Here is a 17,048-nt window from a genome sequence, read left to right on the forward strand (position 1 = left end):
TGCAGTGGCCGGATCTCGGCTCACTGCAAGCTCCGCCTCCCGGATTCCCGCCATTCTCCTGCCTCAGCCTCCCAAGTAGCTGGGACTATAGGCGCCCGCCACCTCGCCCGGCTATTTTTTTGTATTTTTTAGTAGAGACGGGGTTTCACCGTGTTAGCCAGGATGGTCTCGATCTCCTGACCTCGTGATCCGCCCGTCTCGGCCTCCCAAAGTGCTGGGATTACAGGCTTGAGTCACCGCGCCCGGCCTTTTTTTTTTTCTTTTTTTTGAGACAGAGTCTTGCTCTGTTGCCCAGGCTAGAATGCAGTGGCACGATCTCAGCTCACCACAACCTCCACCTCCCGGGTTCAAGCGACTCTCCTGCCTCTACCTCCCAAGTAACTGGACTACAGGTACCCACTACCATGCCCAGCTAATTTTTTGTATTTCTTAGTAGAGATGAGGTTTCACCATGTTGGCCAGGCTGGTCTTGAACTCCTGACCTTGAGTGATCAGCCCACCTCGGCCCCCCAAAGTGCTGGGATTACAGGTGTGAGCCACCACACCCAGCCATCCCATTCCCTTCTTCAAGAGCTCTCCCTCAAGTATTTGGGGAGGTTTTATTTAGGTGAGAGCTTCTGAACATCCCTGTCAGAGAGAGCAGGCAGATGGGCAATACTCAGAGAAATTGCTAGTGACAGCTGCCAGTGGGAACTATAAAAGACTCGAGACCAAGTCGTGCACGGTGGCTCACGCCTATAATCCCGGCACTTTGAGAGGCCAAGGTAGGTGGATCACTTGAGATTAGGTGTTCGAGATCAGCCTGGCCAATGTGGTGAAACCCCATCTCTACTAAAAATACAAAAATTAGCCGGGTATGGTGGTGGGCGCCTGTAATCCCAGCTACTTGGGAGGCTGAGGCAGGAGAATCACTTGAACGCAGGAGGTGGAGATTGCAGTGACCCAGATTGCACCACTGCACTCCAGCCTGGGCAACAGAACAAGACTCCATCTCCAAAAAAAAAAAAAAAAAAAAAAATACTGGAGACCAGTATCTCTTGGTCAGTCAAGACCAAGCAATTAACTAATTCCTCTCTTGGATCGCTTTTTTTTCTGGGATAGCTGTATTGGAGATTGTGGAGTCAGGTAAAAGATTTGGAATAACAGGGTTAGAAACCCTAGGAATGGGTGAGCCAAAGGAATGGGTTTTAATGGAGAGGGAGGTCAAGAAGACAGGAGTCACCAAAGGCCACAGGACCCATGGTCCAATGTCAGCAAACAAGTCTCTGTGTTACCTGCACTGTGGATGGACTCGTCCCCTTGGAATGGACACTCACTCAGGGCTCCTACCCGGGCCATGGACCCACCCAGAATAATTTTCATAGATTCCACAAAGCCCTGGGGGGATAGCAGCAGAGTAAGGTGGGAAGGTCTACCAACCCCTTCCCCAACTGGTGCAAATTCTATTTCCACAGAACTCAGAGGCTCCTCCCGGCTCACCTGCATCCTCAAATATGCTTTCTGTCCAGTCCTAATCTCCAGCCCATCGACCTCTGCTGGAGGAATGGGGGCCAGTGCTGGAAGGCCTGCATGTTGGTCACCCAGTTTGCAGTCCACATAGAGATGCAGAGCAGGGCTGGGTCTGGAGGGACCTCGGAGTCGCAGGAGAACTGTGTGTGTGCGACCATCGGCCAGGCCTGCTTGCTGTAGGTTCACGGCGTGGACTTTGCCATCCTCCCGCTGGTATCGCACCAGTACTGCCCAGGAGGGGAGATCAGTATGGGTGCTATCCCCTTCCCCCTGCCTCCCAGCTGAGCCTTGGATCAACTCTGCTGGATACCACATCTCTAGGGCCCCCATCCCTAATTCTACTATGTAGCTGTCAACACTTTGTATGTAATAGGTACACAATAAATGTTTTTGAAATTGGTTTAGAGGCCAGGCACAGTGACTCACACCTGTAATCCCAGCACTTTAGGGGGCCAAGGTGGGCAGATCACTTGAGGTCAGGAGTTCGAGAACAACCTGGTCAACATGGTGAAACCCTATTTCTACTAAAAATACAAAAGTTTGCCAGGCGTGGTGGTAGGCACCAGTCTCAGCTACTCAGGAGGCTAAGATAGAATTGCTTGAACCCAGGAGGTGGAGGTTGCAGTGAGCTGAGATTGTACCACTGCACTCCAGCCTAGGTAACAAAGCGAGACTCCGTTGGAAAAAATAATTGGTTTAGAGATAAATACTTTCTTAGTATTCATTGGTATCAGATGACTCTATCCTCTCCTATGGTGACAGCTGGTTCTGTGGCCACTGAACTGTTCCAGGGATCTGAAAGACCTTTCTATACCACCGCTGAGGCACAGAGACATGCCTCACCTCCCTCCAAGCATCCCCAAGTACAACCTCCCATCCCTACAAATATCAGGACTCAAGCCTCACCCTATTGTTTGGTACATGGCCTCTTAAAGCACCTTGTAAGCACCCCATACCAGGCGCCCCTGATGTCTGGGCACAGCCTGATGGGACCTTGGTCCCCAGTGGAGGCCAAGGAGAATGAGGAAGCACTTGTGAAGTAGGGATGAGGGATAATGCTTAAAAGAGGTCACCATTGCAGGAAAGGAGATGCCCACCAGTCACCTTTGTTGATCTTGCCTACAACAGAGGCCTCCAGCCATCGCGTGTTGTCTTGGCGAGAATAGAGGCCAAAGAGGACACCACCCTGCTTGGGGGGCAGGCGGAAGGTGGACAAGAGGTAGATGTCCCCAGCAGTGAGCAGGGCTGTCCGGATCTTCTCTGCCACAGCTACCATCTGCCGAGACTCGCCCACAGTCAGCAGGTCAATTACTGGTCAGGCAGGGGTTATCAAGGTTAGAGAATGGGATAAAATGCTAAGGTATGCCCTCCCCTGAGCCCACATCACCCCCTATTCCCATCACCAGGCAGTGTTAATCACCTCAAAATTCAACCCTTGGCTGGGCGCAGTGGCTCGCACCTGTAATCCCAGCACTTTGGGAGGCTGAGGCAGGTGGATCGCCTAAGGTCAGGAGTTTGAGACCAGCCTGACCAACATGGTGAAACCCCGTCTCTACTAAAAATACAAAAACAACAACAAAAACTCGCCGGGAATGGTGGCAGGTGCCTGTAATCCCAGCTACTCAGGAGGCTGGGGCAGGAGACTCGCTTGAACCTGGGAGGCGGAGGTTGCAGTGAGTCGAGATCGCGCCACTGCACTCCAGCCTGGGCAACAAGAGTGAAACTCCGTCTCAAAAAAACAAAACAAAACAAAACCTCAACTCTTGTTGCTCTCAGAAGACAGAGCCGCTGTGCCTTCCTTTCCCCATTATTGCCTATTACCACCTTCTGGGAACCTGCAGGTTTGAGGCTCACTTTGAAACACAAACAGCACCCCACAAATTTGAGATGCCCCCACCAGGTGGCGCAAAGGAGATGCTGTGCTGATCCCCCTCAGGAGTGGCACCTGGTTCCCACAACGCAGAAACGGGAGGCAGTTTCTCTTTCCATTCCTGGATTCGGCTCGTTCCACACCCTAGTTCCCCTCCTTCCATCCTAGGGGCACAGCACACTCGCTCTGGATAAGAACAGTTGCCCACTGAGGGCTCTGACCCTCCCACCATCTGGGCTATCTCCCACCGGAATGTAGGACCCAGCTCCTCTGCCTCCTGTGTCCTGGCCAATCTGTGGTTTTCCCTCCAGCCAGTAAAGAATCTATGCCTGTGTCATCTGCTCCAGCTACCTCTCCCACATCCATTGGCCCATCCCACCACCAGACCTCCGGGAGAGCCCAGGCTTCTTGGTCCCCACCCCCGCCCTATCCTTGGGCAGCCAGGAGCCCAGAGGGACGAAGCCCAGGGACCTACAGTATGCCCACCTTCAGGCTGCTCTCCCAGACCCCAGGGTGCCTACAGATGCTCAGGAACCACCCCAGCCAGGCAGCCTGAGCATCCAGTTCCTGAGTCCTCTGCCCTGGCCTCATGCCTGACCCTGGCCTGTTCCAACTCCCCCACTACTCTGTGGTGCCCACTCCTGTCCACCAGGCCATAATTTCACGAACCCTAGGCAGTCTAACGTTTTCCTCTGGCTCAATTTCTAGACTCTTCCCTGTCCCTTTGCCCACATGCTCTCTGCTACTTGGGTTGAGGGAAAATGGGGAAGACACAGAGAGCGGTCTAAGAGGATGGGGACAGGCTTACCCTGCAGGTCCTGACTGGCAGATGCGAAAGAGCAAAGGAGGAGAAGAGCCAGGGCCCCCCGAAGTTCCTGCGTCTCCATGCCTTTCAGCCGGCTCACTACCCCTGGCAGGCAGGCAGCTGGGAGGGGAAAAGGCTAGGCGGAGAGAGCAGGAGCCGGGGGGCGGAGGGACAGAGTTGGAGGGGGGGCCAGCAGGCGGGTGAGGGGGGGCTGAAACAAAGAGCTGCCAATCACCCTGGAGGCATCATCAGCTCTGGGAACCAGGGGCACTGGGAAAGAATCCTGGAGGCCTCCCTGCCTTCTACCTCTCCCTAATGATCCTCCCCCAGGTGCCTCCCTCTCCGCAGTCATCACATTGTTGGGGGTCTCCGCACACAGCACTACCGAATGCCACTGTTTTCTGGAAGCCACGATTGTGGAAGGCAAGAACCTCTGGCAGGGGCAGTGCTAGACAGTGGGCATTATTCCACAGCTGGCAGGAAAGGATGCCAAGGGAGTGGCCGAAACTAGCTTGCTATAGTGCCCAGGGATGCCCACATGGCATGAAGTTAGATGTTCTGGCGCAGCAAGTGCTCTTTATTAGGATGAGGGTTCCCTGATACGTGCCTGTTTCTCCATTTTCCCTCATTCCTAGGAAAGCTTGGGAGTCTGGAAGCGTCTGAGGGGAACTGAAGGGAGAATCTAAAGCAGTGGTGAGGTCGGAGTGAAGAAACCAGGAAAGACGAAAGGGACACCAGGGACAGGCGTAGAAGACCAGGGGGACAGGCGAGGAGCCAAGGACCAGACTGTGGAACATTGTGGGTACTAGCGGACGGGCCGTGACCCGGATGAAGCAGGGGGCGCCGCAGTTCCCGTTACCCAAGCAACAGCCTGCGAGCCGCTCTTCCCCTCCCCCACCCAAGCCCCAGCCCGGCCTTGCCTCCGGCCGCCGCCACCGCCCCTGTTTTGTTTCCATGGCGACAGGCGGCGCAGGGCTCGCTCCAAACATAACGCGCTGTGGAAAACATGCTGCTCGGGGGACCCCCCCGTAGTCCCCGCTCGGGCACGAGCCCCAAGGGGCCCCGGAGCAGTACAGGCCACGTGCAGTTTGGCAAGAGCCCTCAGACCTGGCCCAGGCGCACAAGACCCCGCTCTCCTGAGCCTGCCGCGCCTTCAGGGGCTCGGGGCTTCACTCAGCCGAGGCGCCGTGACTCGCTGAAGCGCGCCGGGCGGACAGCGGTGTCCCGCTAGCGTTGTCCCGCTACGTGGGCCACCTCTGGATGGGCCGGCGGCCGCCCTCCCCGGAGGCCCGCGGCCCAGTCCCCCGCAGTTCAGCTGCCAGTCGGACCAGAAGAAGCCTGGCCTCCCCGGGGACCTCTCCCGGCCCCCTGACCGCAACTACCGGAGGGGCGGTGGTGGGGGGCGGGTCCGTGCAGGGCAGGGCAGGAGCACACAAGGAAGTGTTTCCGGGACAGAGGGCGGGCAAGATGGCGGCGCCCATGGAGCTGTTCTGCTGGTCAGGGGGTTGGGGGCTGCCGTCAGTGGACCTGGACAGCCTTGCCGTGCTGGTGAGGGGTGGCGCTGGCGCACTCTGTTGTGCCCTGATGACTGGGGAGGGGGCCGAACTAGCCAGGCATCCAAACTTTGCCGGGCTACTCAGCACGGGCGCAGTGGGGGAAACTGAGGCAGTCAAAGACGTGGACTCAATGCCCTATGCTGTAGATTTCTAGGCTTAATGCAGCAATGAAAAGAAGCCTGGTTGGGAGTTCAGGTGATGGGTTCTAGTCCTTGCTCATCCACTCACTGGCTGTGTGACCTTGCAGAAATCCTTTCTCTTTGGGCGTTTTTTCTCCATTCGCAGGTTTACTAGGCAGGACTCTCTCAGGGACCCACTCTAGCTTGGAATTCCTGCCTTCTCCTCAGCCCCCTTTTCCTCTTCCTCCTCACTTAACAGCATTTACTGTGCCTATTGTTTGTTGGACCAAACGACTCACAGCCAGGCTTTGTAGAAAGAGCTTAGCAATCAGACAGACTTCGTTTGCTTGATTTATTCATTGACTCCTTGCTTTAAAGAGCATCTATTAGATTTCTTCCAAATACTAAATATTGCCATGCAAAGATGAATAAAATATGTTCCCTCCCTTTGAGTTTACAGAAAGGCAGATAGGTAAGCAAATAAATATAGTAAAATATTCACGTATAAGTTAAAGTAGGAACAGATCATAGATACTGCCAAAGAGAAGGGCATGGTCAGTGCTTCCAAGAAGAGGGATACTGGTTAGGAAAAGCTTCTGAGGATAGATGTCCACCAGGTAGATGGCAAGGGAGGAGAAAGAGGAAAGGATTTTCCTGGCTGACCTGTAATCACGGACATGTCTATAATCTCTCTGAGCCCTGTGTTGCCCATTTGCAAATAGAAATGGTAGTGACTCCCCCTTTTTTTTTCAAGACTAAGATACTAAGTATAGGGAATGGCACATAAGGTATTCAATAAATGTTATTTCTCTTCTTGATACTGCTGTGGGGGCCATGGCCCTGCCTTTCTGACTTCTGCTTCCTTCCCTGCAGACCTATGCCAGATTTACTGGTGCACCACTGAAGGTACACAAGATCAGCAACCCCTGGCGGAGCCCTTCAGGTACCCAGTGTCCCTTGGGGGTAAGGAAGGGTGTGTACAAGGGGAGAAACAGGAGACAGGTAGGAATGTGTTGCAACTATGTATGACTAGGCAGCTAAGGGTCTGGTTGGTAGGTGTACTTCTCTCTCAATATCAGGAACTCTGCCTGCCCTTCGGACCAGTCATGGAGAGGTCATCTCAGTTCCGCACAAGATCATCACCCACCTTCGAAAAGAGGTAGGTGACTTGGATAGAGGGGGCTGCCAGTAAGACAAGTTCAGTCAATTCTGTACAATACACATTTATTGAGCACCAGATATATGCCATGCTAGATGGAGGTGACCCAGAGCATCAAGGAGCAATAGTCTGCTGGTGGAGACACACACAGTGTCACTGTGATGTATTCAAGCAGTCAGCAAGAGATGAAGCTCAGGGCACTGTGGGGATATCCAGAGGCACAGTACCTTCTGCCTGTCAGGCAGGGAGGGAGAGGAGCACAGGCTGAAGGAGAGTAGAAGACAGCAGTTGGCCTCTGATGGTGGCACTGGAGAGAGATTTCTAAGGGCCACTTCCCTGTTACCAGGGACTAGGTTGGGCTAGATATGGGGCTCAGGATGAACAAGGCTTACAGCCAGTTTGGAGAATATGAAAGAGCATTACTAGAGGAGTGGGGAGGCCTAGGCTATGCTCTTTACTCTGCCATCGACTATGTGATCTTGGGCAGGCCGCATAACCTGTCAGCGCTGGCACTCCCTTATTTGTAAAACTAGAGGGCTGGGCCAGCATGTTTTCCAAGGGTTCTTCTAGCATTGATGGTCAGGTTCCAAGAGGGAACAGAGTGTCAGAAGTGGGACGCTCTTCCTCATTTCTAATTTCCCAAAGGTTAAGGACCTGGGGAATTAATTGAGAAGCCTGAAAAGAGAGGATCCAGATAAAAGACAAAGTTCCTGGCAGGGCCGGGGCCACTGCCCTGATTCCTTAGGTGTGAACAGAGCTTTTCCAGTTTCCAAAGTATTCTAAATTACTTCCTGACACAGGGGCATTGAGAGAAAGATTCTTACCCCCATTCCACACGGGAGAAACTGAGGCTCAGGGAGATTTAAGGATCATGCTTAAGAGGTTATCTGGGGACAAAGTTTACTCAGGATGTGGAGGGGGATGCTGAGGAGCAGGGACTGGAGCCTGGGAAGGTAGGGCAGGCTGAGACCTGGGGGTATGGGTGGAATGTGTATGTGGTAGTGGTGTCTGGGCCATGGAATGAAGTGGAATAAATAGCCAAGAGCTGGGCACTGAGGGAACAAGCTGGGGGGCCCTGGGCGTGGGTTCCCTGGATCCAGGGAGTGTGAGGATGGCTTTCCCTGGTTCCTGAGGCATGGACCAAGTCCCAGCCTGCATCTGAGCTCCGCTGTGCTAGCTTTGTGGTGTCTGGGTCGGGGAAGTTACTGTTAGAAAGCTGCCGTCAGCAGGCGTCCTTCCAGCTTTCCATGGAAATTCTGGGAGCTGCTCCTAGTTTGCGGCCGAGACTTCCCTCCTTCCCCGCATTGGGCGCTGGACCTTGACGGCCAGCAGGCTCCAAGGCCCAGGCTTTTTGCCAACAGCAACAGGCTACTGGCTGGGCCCAGGCAAGGGAGCCTTGGTAGGAAAAGTTCCTTGCTCTACCTCCACTACACTCAGAGGCCAGTGAGGGGGGTACCAGACAGGACTCCTTCCTTCCTGGTGAAGTGCCCCTGCAGCCCCCCAGTGTCCACGCCATGGATATTTCCTCCACAGAAGTACAATGCTGATTATGATCTGTCAGCTCGGCAAGGGGCAGACACCCTGGCCTTCATGTCTCTCCTGGAGGAGAAGTTGCTCCCGGTGCTGGTGAGTGTGCCCAGACCTCCCAGCATCCATGGTTAGCAGGGGAGGGGTCGGGCACACATAGACCCACACAGAGACTCAGGACAGCATGGGGGTCAGAAGCCCACCCTGAATCAGACAGGTACACTGGCTCAGACCTGCCTGTTTCTTCCTGCCTACCCAATCCAGGTACATACTTTCTGGATAGACACCAAGAACTATGTGGAAGTGACCCGGAAGTGGTATGCAGAGGCTATGCCCTTTCCCCTCAACTTCTTCCTGCCTGGCCACATGCAGTGGCAGTACATGGAACGGCTAGAGCTGCTGAGTGGGGAGCACATGCCTGAGGACGAGGAAGAGCTGGAGAAGGAGGTAGCTCTGAGACCGGGGGCTGTTGTATGAGATGAGCCCCAAGGATGCTGGCCAGGAATGGGAGTGCTTAGGTGGGGAGGTGGAACTGTTCCCGCAGCTGCAAGCCTACCTGTGTCGTCCCTACAGCTGTACCGAGAGGCTCGGGAGTGTCTGACCCTGCTCTCTCAGCGTCTGGGCTCTCAAAAGTTCTTCTTTGGAGATGCGTGAGTCTGACCCCAAGAGGGTAATGGGTGGTTTGGGAGAAGATACAGGTTCAGATGGAGCAGCTGGGGCTGGGGCTGGGGTGGGGTCAGGCTCTGGACAGGAGGTCTTTGGGACAGATACTGGTCCTGCTGCCAGTGGGGCTGTGTGTGGGGCCAGAGCCTTCTCAAAGGTACAAAAGGGTAGGCGGAGGGCAGCCAGGCGCAGGAGGGGCCTGAAGAGCTGTGGGGCACTGAATGTGCCCTTTATGCAGCCCTGGGATAGAGCCCTATTCAGGGCCAGGCTGGCGCCACCTGGGGATCTCTCCCAATACCAGGTCTAGAACTGTGTGTCCTGTCCTTCCCTGATGGCCGCCTGCTGCCCAGAGCCCACCTCCCAGGGCTGACTCTTCCTCCAGCTCCATCTTTACCCCTTCTGCCTCAGTGCTTCTCCTCCATCCCACCCTTCTCTCTCTGCTCCAGCCCTGCCTCCTTGGACGCCTTCGTCTTTAGCTACTTGGCCCTGCTGCTGCAGGCAAAGCTGCCCAGTGGGAAGCTGCAGGCCCACCTGCGGGGGCTGCACAACCTCTGTGCCTATTGTACCCACATCCTCAGTCTCTACTTCCCCTGGGATGGAGGTAAGGGGCAGATGGGAGGGGCAGCCCTGGGGAGAGTGGGCAGGGATCTGAGAACTAGTTCCCCTAACTCACCTTCCTTCCTTGACCCTCAGCTGAGGTACCACCGCCACGCCAGACACCAGCAGGCCCAGAGACTGAGGAGGAGCCATACCGGCGCCGGAACCAGATCTTATCTGTGCTGGCAGGACTGGCAGCCATGGTGGGCTACGCCTTGCTCAGCGGCATTGTCTCCATCCAGCGGGCAACGCCTGCTCGGGCCCCAGGCACCCGGGCCCTGGGCATGGCTGAGGAGGATGAAGAGGAATGATTTGTCCTCACGCTCCCAGGACTGGTTTTTCTACTCTCGTGCATTCCAGAGGCCCCCGTGCCTCCTCTTTGTTGGTACAGCCGGACACGGGGTGCTGCCCCCCAGAATAAAGCCACTCACGCTGACTGGGCTCAAACATTTTCTCCTTTAAGAGCTGCCATTTTTCCTGGCTAGTCCCACAGGAACCATCTGGCTGCCTGGGCACACCTGCTGCTGCTTTAAGGCTTCTGCCCTGATGCTGACACTGCTGCTCCACAGGCCCAGTTCTGCATCTCCAGGAAACACAGTCTCCAGTTTTGGGCCTAGCTTTCCTAGTCTCTTCTTTTCCTTACCCTCACCCCTCATCTTGTGTTTGTACGACAGTGAGCTCACTCTAGGCCTGGGCCCAGGCCCAGTTTCCAAAGCAAGCAGCACACAGTGCACGTTCACATAAGCATGGGGGCTGGGGGAACACTGGGGCTTACTGGTCTTTTTCTAGGGGCCTCCAGCCCCTGGCACCACCTAGAGGGGAAAGTGAATCACCCAAACCACTGCCCTTGGGCTTATGTCGCTGTAAGCTCACCCTGGCCCTGCTGTGCCCTCTTTAGCCACAGACAGCGTGTGAGCTGACTCTGTCCTTTTAATGCCCAGGCTGAGCTTGAGTATCCACTGCATCACTGCCGACGCCACAGGTAGGTGTGAATGGAGTAGCCAGGTGAGATCGTCTCCAGGAAGCCCACGGCAGGATCCTTGATGGTAAGAGGCACATCCTTAGAGGAGCTAGGGAGTGGGGAGGAGAAGCTAAGAGTGTGATCCTGCCAAGGCCCCCGACCCTGTCTTCAGCCCACTTCCCAGACCCCACTGTTGCCCTCACCAGTTTAGCACGACCACAACGGCAGAGCCATCGGGATGCATCAGTGCCACTGTGTCCAGGTCGTTCTTCTGACTGGCAACCAGCCCCACTCTCTGGGAGCCCTCAGGAATGAACTTGCTGAATGTGGAAAGAGATGGTCAGAGTCCCTCGGGGTACCGCCCATGAAACCTACATCTAAGAAGTCACCCACCCGCATACCCACCCCATAACTCCTGCAGAAGCTCTGCCCTGGGTCTCTAGACCTGGAGCCATGCTGCTGGGCACTGACCCTGCTTTTCTACATCGCAGTCCAGCCTCAGGCACTGGGGTTGTCTGTTGCTACCTAGTCACTTCCTGCCTCCATGGTACAAAAGGGGATGGGTGTGCCTCTCCCGAGGTTCCACCCTAAACACCTTCCTGCTCCCTCATGGTGTAGAGTGATGTAAGCCATCTGATGTAGGAGATGATAGGCCTGATATGCAATGGAGGTGCCCGCCCTCCACTCACCTGAAGTGACCAAGGTGGTAGAACATGGGCTGTTTGTAAAACGTGTCCTTTGTGATGTCTACAATGACGGGACTGTCGACAAAATTACGCACCCAATTGGGTCCTCCTTCGGGGTTCAGGGCGAGGTTCCAGTCGGTCCAGCTGACCACATGGTACAGCAGGTTCTAGGGTAAGGACAAAGGCAAAGAGACAAAGGCTCAACACTGGGGGTCCCCAGAGACTGTAGGTAAGGGTCACATGAAGGAGAACTGGCTGTGGATAGCTCAGCCCTGTGAGGGGCACATTCCTTAGCTGCTAAGGAGTTGGGGGTGTGAAGATTGAGGCATCTCAAGGGGTGCTGAGAAGTCTGAGGCAGGTGAAAGTGCCTTAGTAGTTGCAAAAGGGGCAATGAGGTGTGCAGACCTGTGAAGGAAAGGCAAGACAGGGAATCATGGTTCCCCAGTTGCCCAAAAAGGGCAGGATAGCTAAAAGCTGGACAGGAAAGGTCTGTCAGTCTTGGTGAGACTACTAAGGGGTCTGAGGTGTGCTTTGCAGGAAGGCAGACTGGGGTGGCTTTCATCATGGATGATGTTGTGGCTGTAATTGCATCCTCGATCCCAGGGAGCCCGGCCAAAGACACTGTTCCCAGAACTTGGAGCCCAGACAGGCCTCTGAAGCAAAGAGCATGGTGTTGGGGAACAGGTGGTGTGTCTCCCTAGGTAGCTTTGGCTGGAGCCAGGAAAAGTCCAGGTAAAATTAAATGTACAGCAATACCATGAACATACTTAGCTGCTCTCTGGGTCTGTCAGTACCTGCAAAGGAAGAGCAAGTGACCTGACCTTGCACACAGGCTTCTGGAACTTCTGTTTCCTCTTGTAGGAATCCTGAAGATGGGTGGTGGGAAGAATGCAACTAGAGAAGTTTCTTTTGGGAGGGATTTTGTTTTTATTTCTTGAGACAGGGTCTCACTCTGTCACACAGGCTGGAGTACAGTGGCACACCACAGCTCACTGCAGCCTCAAATTTGTGAATCAACTAAACCTCCCGCCTTTTAGCCTCCAGAATAGTTGGGACTATAGGCATGCCACCACCATACCCAGCTTAACTTTTCTATTTTATTTTATAGGGATGGGGTTTCACCCATGTTTCCCAGGCTCATCTTGAACTCTTAGGTCCACGGATCCCCCACCTTGCCCTAAAGAGCTGGGATTATAAGCATGAGCCACCACCCCAAGCCTAGAGAGGTTTGAAGCGACAATTGTGGGATCCATGGTGCCCTGAGGTCCAGGGGAATGGTGCTCTAGGAATCCACAGTTGGGTAGAGAAATTGCTCTAAGTTTGGGAGCCAGTCATTTGGAGGCTAGATTTGAAGGTCAATGGAGCACCAAGGAAGTCTAGGGCCTTATCACCTTTGACCAGTGGGGCAGCAGCAAGCATTGGTCATCCAGCATGAGTAGGCGGACATTGTGGTGAAAGTACTGTTGGCAAGGGTAGGACCTAGGTCATGGGCAATGAAGTTCCTCGGGCTGATGTTCGGGTGAAGCCCAGGCACTGGAAGGGGTATACACTCAATAGCTCCAGCAGAAGGCTCATTTTCAACTGTCACCGCTCCAGAACTGTAACTTGTGCTCAGCATAGGCATCCAGGAACCTGGCAAGAGAAAGGTCATAAATGATCCGCCAAGAAAGTGGACCAGACTGAGAGAACAGGAAGCCTGATGGAGTGGGCTAAGACTGATGGGTCCAAGTCTGAGAAAGGCCCAGAAGGTAGAAAGGTGAGCTGAGGAGAGGCAGATCTGAAGTGGAACCAGGTTGAGGCTGGGACATAGATCAACTGCGGCCAAAGGGGAGGCTAGTCCTGATCCCACAGCCTTGCTGATCCCTTACTTCACAAAGTATCTGGCCCAGGTCTGGTGGTAGATGTCTCCGGCTGTCCCTTGAGTGACACCTTCCCATTCCTGCTCCACTGATCTTGAGCCTAGTGGGTGATGTCCAGGGGCTGGCAAGGAGTAAAACGGGATGCTGGGCCAACTACAGGCCTCGTGAATCAGGGGTATCTAAAGACAAAGGTAGTGAAGAGAGAAGCACCCAGAGTTGGAAATCACATAGTAGCTCAAATCCAGTGCATCCGGGTTCAGCCATCAGCCCCTCACCCTCCCACCCCTGAGACAAAGCCAGCAGGGGACAAAATCACTTCTATAAGCAGACCTACCCCAGCTTCTCAAATCCCAGACATCAGCCACCAGGCCTGAAAGCTAATGCCTACCTTGGAGCTTGCATCTCCTCTGGGAGGCTGAAGTTGTGCAACTGGAAATCATCAGGGTGTCTGCATAGGTGTAGGTATGGATGGAGAAGTCACAGCTGGCCATGGGTAATGCTGGATGATGCCATCCGATTCTAAGCAGATGATCAAGATACAGTAGTCTGAGCTCACAGGGAGAGTATGGGACTCTTGCTATCACTTGCCAGTCCAATAGTGCTCGAGCCAGGGCCAAAGGGAACTTGGGCTCCTGGGTTGGAACCTGTGGAGGCTGGCACCTGGGTGAAATACAGGCCTTTCTGAGCCTGAGTCCATAAGCAGTTAGCAGATGATAGGCGGGGAAATCTTATTTCAGAGGGCATTAAAACGGGAACCAAATGTCAGGGATGGGCAGAAGTCAGGATCCAAAGAAAGGGCAAAGAAAAGTGTCAAAGGCACTGTCATCTTGTCCCCTTCCTCCTCATCTTCTTCAGAGAAGTACGATTTAAGTAGCAAATTTTGGGCAGGGGGTGACAGGGCAAGGATGTTGAGGGCAGCTGCATCTGTTATGGCCCCTCCAAATCCCTTCACTTTCTGGGACTTCTGTTCTGGCTGCAGGGTCAGTAGCAGGCCCGAGGACATCCACAGGGAATAAGGGTCTCAGTTCCCAGGGGAGAAACTCCTTGATGATCACTGACACCATTTGCCTCTAAGAGGACCCAGCCTGGCCCAGGGGGTGAGGGGTGTAATGTTTACCTGTGCCAGTGCAATTAGCCTGGATGATCCCCTTACTCAGCTCCATCCAACACCCACTGCTTCTGCTCTCAGCGGCTGAAGGTACCTAGGGCAGGAAAGGTCAGGGCGTCAAGACAGTCACAGTATGTGGCATTGCAGACACAGACCACCAAGTTGTAGCTGAAGCTTTTAGGGATGCAGGGGCACCACCGAGGAGGGAGCACAAGCAGACATGAGGTCTGATGAGGATGTGGAGAACGGACACAGCTGCTCGGAGAGACGGAAGACGGTTTCAAAACTCCTCACCCCAAAGTTGGTCTCAGTCACTCAAAAGGATTTATTGAGCACCTATTAAGTCTACCACCAGAGTACTGGAAGGCTACCAAAGGACTACGAGGCAGAAGGGAGCCTCTGTGCTACCTCGCCACCGCCTTGACTCACCTACCTGATGCCCATGACACTGCGTGAAGTAGAAGCAATCCTGTGAGGCTGGCGGCCATGATGCTCACCCTACCCGAAGGCTTGGGACATTCCTGAGGACAGAATGAGGAGTGGCTGAAAAGCAAGCCCCTCTCCCCCCATCAACTACTCTCCTGGGCAGAGTTTAGCTGCCTTTGGGTGCCCATGGCCTAGTCTCCTACATTCATTAGGACAAGGCCCACAGACACCTGGGTGCAGCTCTCCCTGCAACTTTTCTGATGACAACTCTCTGCCCACCCCAAATCAGGACGCTCCCCACCACTCTTCCCACCCATTTCAACTTCAACCCCTCCCCATTCTGTGCCTTGCCTCAAAGAGCCATGATGGCCCTGGATCTCAAAGAGAGTCTGTCATTCACTGAATTTGTGCCAGGATTCCAGAAAGCACCTGTGACATTGCTGACTAGGTTTCTCTGGCCTCTGTGGAAAACTCCATCACCCCTCAGGGTCATTGGATGAGGAGTAGTGACCACAGGCCCTATTCTGAATATATGTATCCACTGTGTCGCACTTTAACCCGCCGCCAGCCGTGGCGCACCAGGTTAGTCCCGCAGGTAATCTCGCTTCCTGGACATGGACGGGCCGCGTGATGACTGGGAGAGTCACATGACACAGGAAGTGAGGGAATTGCAGGCATATTTCTAAAGGGCAATTGGTTTCCTCTGAGTTGTTACAGATTATACAATCTTTAAAATTCTGAGGCGTGACCGGGCGCCGTGGGTTCAAGCCTGTAATCCCAGCAATTTGGGAGGCCGAGACGGGCGGATCACGAGGTCAGAGATCGAGACCATCCTGGCTAACACGTGAAACCCCGCCTCTACTAAAAATACAAAAATTAACGGGCGAGGTGGCAGGCACCTGTAGTCCCAGCTACCGAGGCTGAGGCAGGAGAATGGGTGTAAACCCGGGAGGCGCAGGAGCTTGCAGTGAGCCGAGATCCAGCCACTGCACTCCAGCTCATGGCTGTGAGGAGAGACTCCGCCTCAAAAAAAAAAAAAAAAAAAAAATTCTGGAAGATATGTGTGAATGACAACTTTAGGAAGAGCCTAGAACACAGAAGACAGATTTGGATGGAGAATGGGGTAAAGGTTCCTAAATCCCAGAGGATGGGGAACCACAGCAAGCACACTGGAGCTTTGATAAAAATTTCAAAATGATACAAATAAAAGCGATACTAAAAACAAAACAAAACAAACAAAACCACTACACAAAATGCTAAGGCATCAAGATGTTTAAGACACAGTCTCACATGCTGTGGCTCACTGTAATCCCAGCACTTGGGAGGCCGAAAGGGCGTGGATCACAAGGTCAGGAGATCGGTGACCACGTGAAACCCCGCCTCTACTAAAATACAAAAATTAGCCGGGCGCTGCTGTGGGCTGTAGTCCCAGCTACTCGGGAGGCTGAGGCAGGAGAATGGCGGGAACCTCGGGAGGCGGAGCTGCAGTGAGCTGGAGATCCGCCACTGCACTCCAGCCTGGGCGACAGAGCTGGTGACTTAATTAAAAAAAAAAAAAAAAAAAAAAAAAGACAGTTCAGGAAAGTCAAGCACGGGAGCCATGCGTTCGTAATCTTAGCACTTTGAGACGAGGCGGGCGTAACACGAGGTCAGGAGATTAAGATCATCCCGGCTAACAGTGAACCTCGTTTCATTGTGGGTCACAAAATTAGTCGGGCTGCAGGGAGCGGGCGCCAGAATCCCAGTTACTGAGGCTGAGGCAGGAGAATGGCTGAACTCGGGAGTGCGGAGCTTGCGACGGTGATCACGCCACTACACCCAGCCTTGGCTAAAGCAAGACTCCGTCTTAAAAAAAAAAAAAAAAAAAAAGACAACAACATCAACAAAAAAGACACAGTCTTTGGCCGGGCGCAGTGACTCACGTCTGTAATCCCAGCACTTTGGGAGGCGGAGGCGGGCGGATCACGGGGTCAGGAGATCGAGACCACGGTGAAATCCCGTCTCTACTAAAAATACAAAAAATTAGCCGGGCGCGGTGGCGGGCGCCTGTAGTCCCAGTTGCTGGAGAGGCTGAGGCAGGAGAATGGCGTGAACCCGGGAGGCGGAGCTTGCAGTGAGTGGAGACCGCGCCACTGCACTCCAGCCTGGGCGACAGAGCGAGACTCCGTCTCAAAAAAAAATAAAAAATAAAAAAATAAATAAA

The 17,048-nt window shown here is 54.0% G+C and overlaps 2 protein-coding genes and 1 pseudogene across 4 annotated transcripts; 1 reads left to right on the forward strand and 2 right to left on the reverse strand.

Moving 5' to 3' along the window:
• Nucleotides 1-976: 976 nt before the first annotated feature.
• Nucleotides 977-5,044, reverse strand: LOC116273492 (thrombospondin-3-like). Of its 2 annotated transcripts, XM_031662581.1 has the most exons (5): nt 4,188-5,044; nt 3,455-3,565; nt 2,614-2,820; nt 1,480-1,736; nt 977-1,377 (listed from the first exon to the last, which is right to left on the reverse strand). In XM_031662581.1, exons 1-5 carry the CDS (start codon nt 4,264-4,266, stop codon nt 1,219-1,221), a joined length of 813 nt encoding a protein of 270 aa, XP_031518441.1. In that variant the 5' UTR covers nt 4,267-5,044; the 3' UTR covers nt 977-1,218. The 2 variants fall into 2 exon arrangements, with proteins under 2 accessions (XP_031518441.1, XP_031518442.1); XM_031662582.1 differs by lacking the exon at nt 3,455-3,565 and having other exon boundaries at nt 978-1,377.
• A 121-nt stretch (nt 5,045-5,165) lies between these two features.
• Nucleotides 5,166-10,241, forward strand: LOC103876412 (metaxin-1-like). The gene is given in 9 exon segments (XM_031662580.1): nt 5,166-5,394; nt 5,397-5,732; nt 6,733-6,802; nt 6,939-7,018; nt 8,552-8,644; nt 8,810-8,992; nt 9,119-9,195; nt 9,655-9,809; nt 9,902-10,241. Coding segments are annotated over 9 exon segments (1,413 nt in total). The 5' UTR covers nt 5,166-5,190; the 3' UTR covers nt 10,117-10,241.
• Nucleotide 10,242: 1 nt separating this feature from the next.
• Nucleotides 10,243-14,922, reverse strand: LOC101014816 (annotated as a pseudogene). The gene is made up of 10 exons (XR_004181812.1): nt 14,850-14,922; nt 14,429-14,615; nt 14,158-14,331; nt 13,677-13,831; nt 13,321-13,472; nt 12,820-13,084; nt 12,018-12,230; nt 11,456-11,621; nt 10,970-11,086; nt 10,243-10,875 (listed from the first exon to the last, which is right to left on the reverse strand). The product of XR_004181812.1 is annotated as a lysosomal acid glucosylceramidase-like (transcript).
• Between the last annotated feature and the right edge of the window lie 2,126 nt (nt 14,923-17,048).

The sequence above is a fragment of the Papio anubis genome, unplaced genomic scaffold (genome assembly GCF_008728515.1).
Source record: "Papio anubis isolate 15944 unplaced genomic scaffold, Panubis1.0 scaffold766, whole genome shotgun sequence".
Taxonomy (NCBI): Eukaryota; Metazoa; Chordata; class Mammalia; order Primates; family Cercopithecidae; genus Papio; species Papio anubis.

Bases quoted from the DNA above. Each gene is read 5' to 3' on its own strand.
- LOC116273492 (XM_031662581.1), bottom strand. From the start codon at position 4,266: ATGGAGACGCAGGAACTTCGGGGGGCCCTGGCTCTTCTCCTCCTTTGC. The intron at 3,566-4,187 runs GTAAGCCTGTCC...GTTCTTATCCAG, and splicing joins TGCCAGTCAGGACCTGCAGG to AGCGAGTGTGCTGTGCCCCT. The intron at 1,378-1,479 runs GTGAGCCGGGAG...CTATCCCCCCAG, and splicing joins AAGCATATTTGAGGATGCAG to GGCTTTGTGGAATCTATGAA.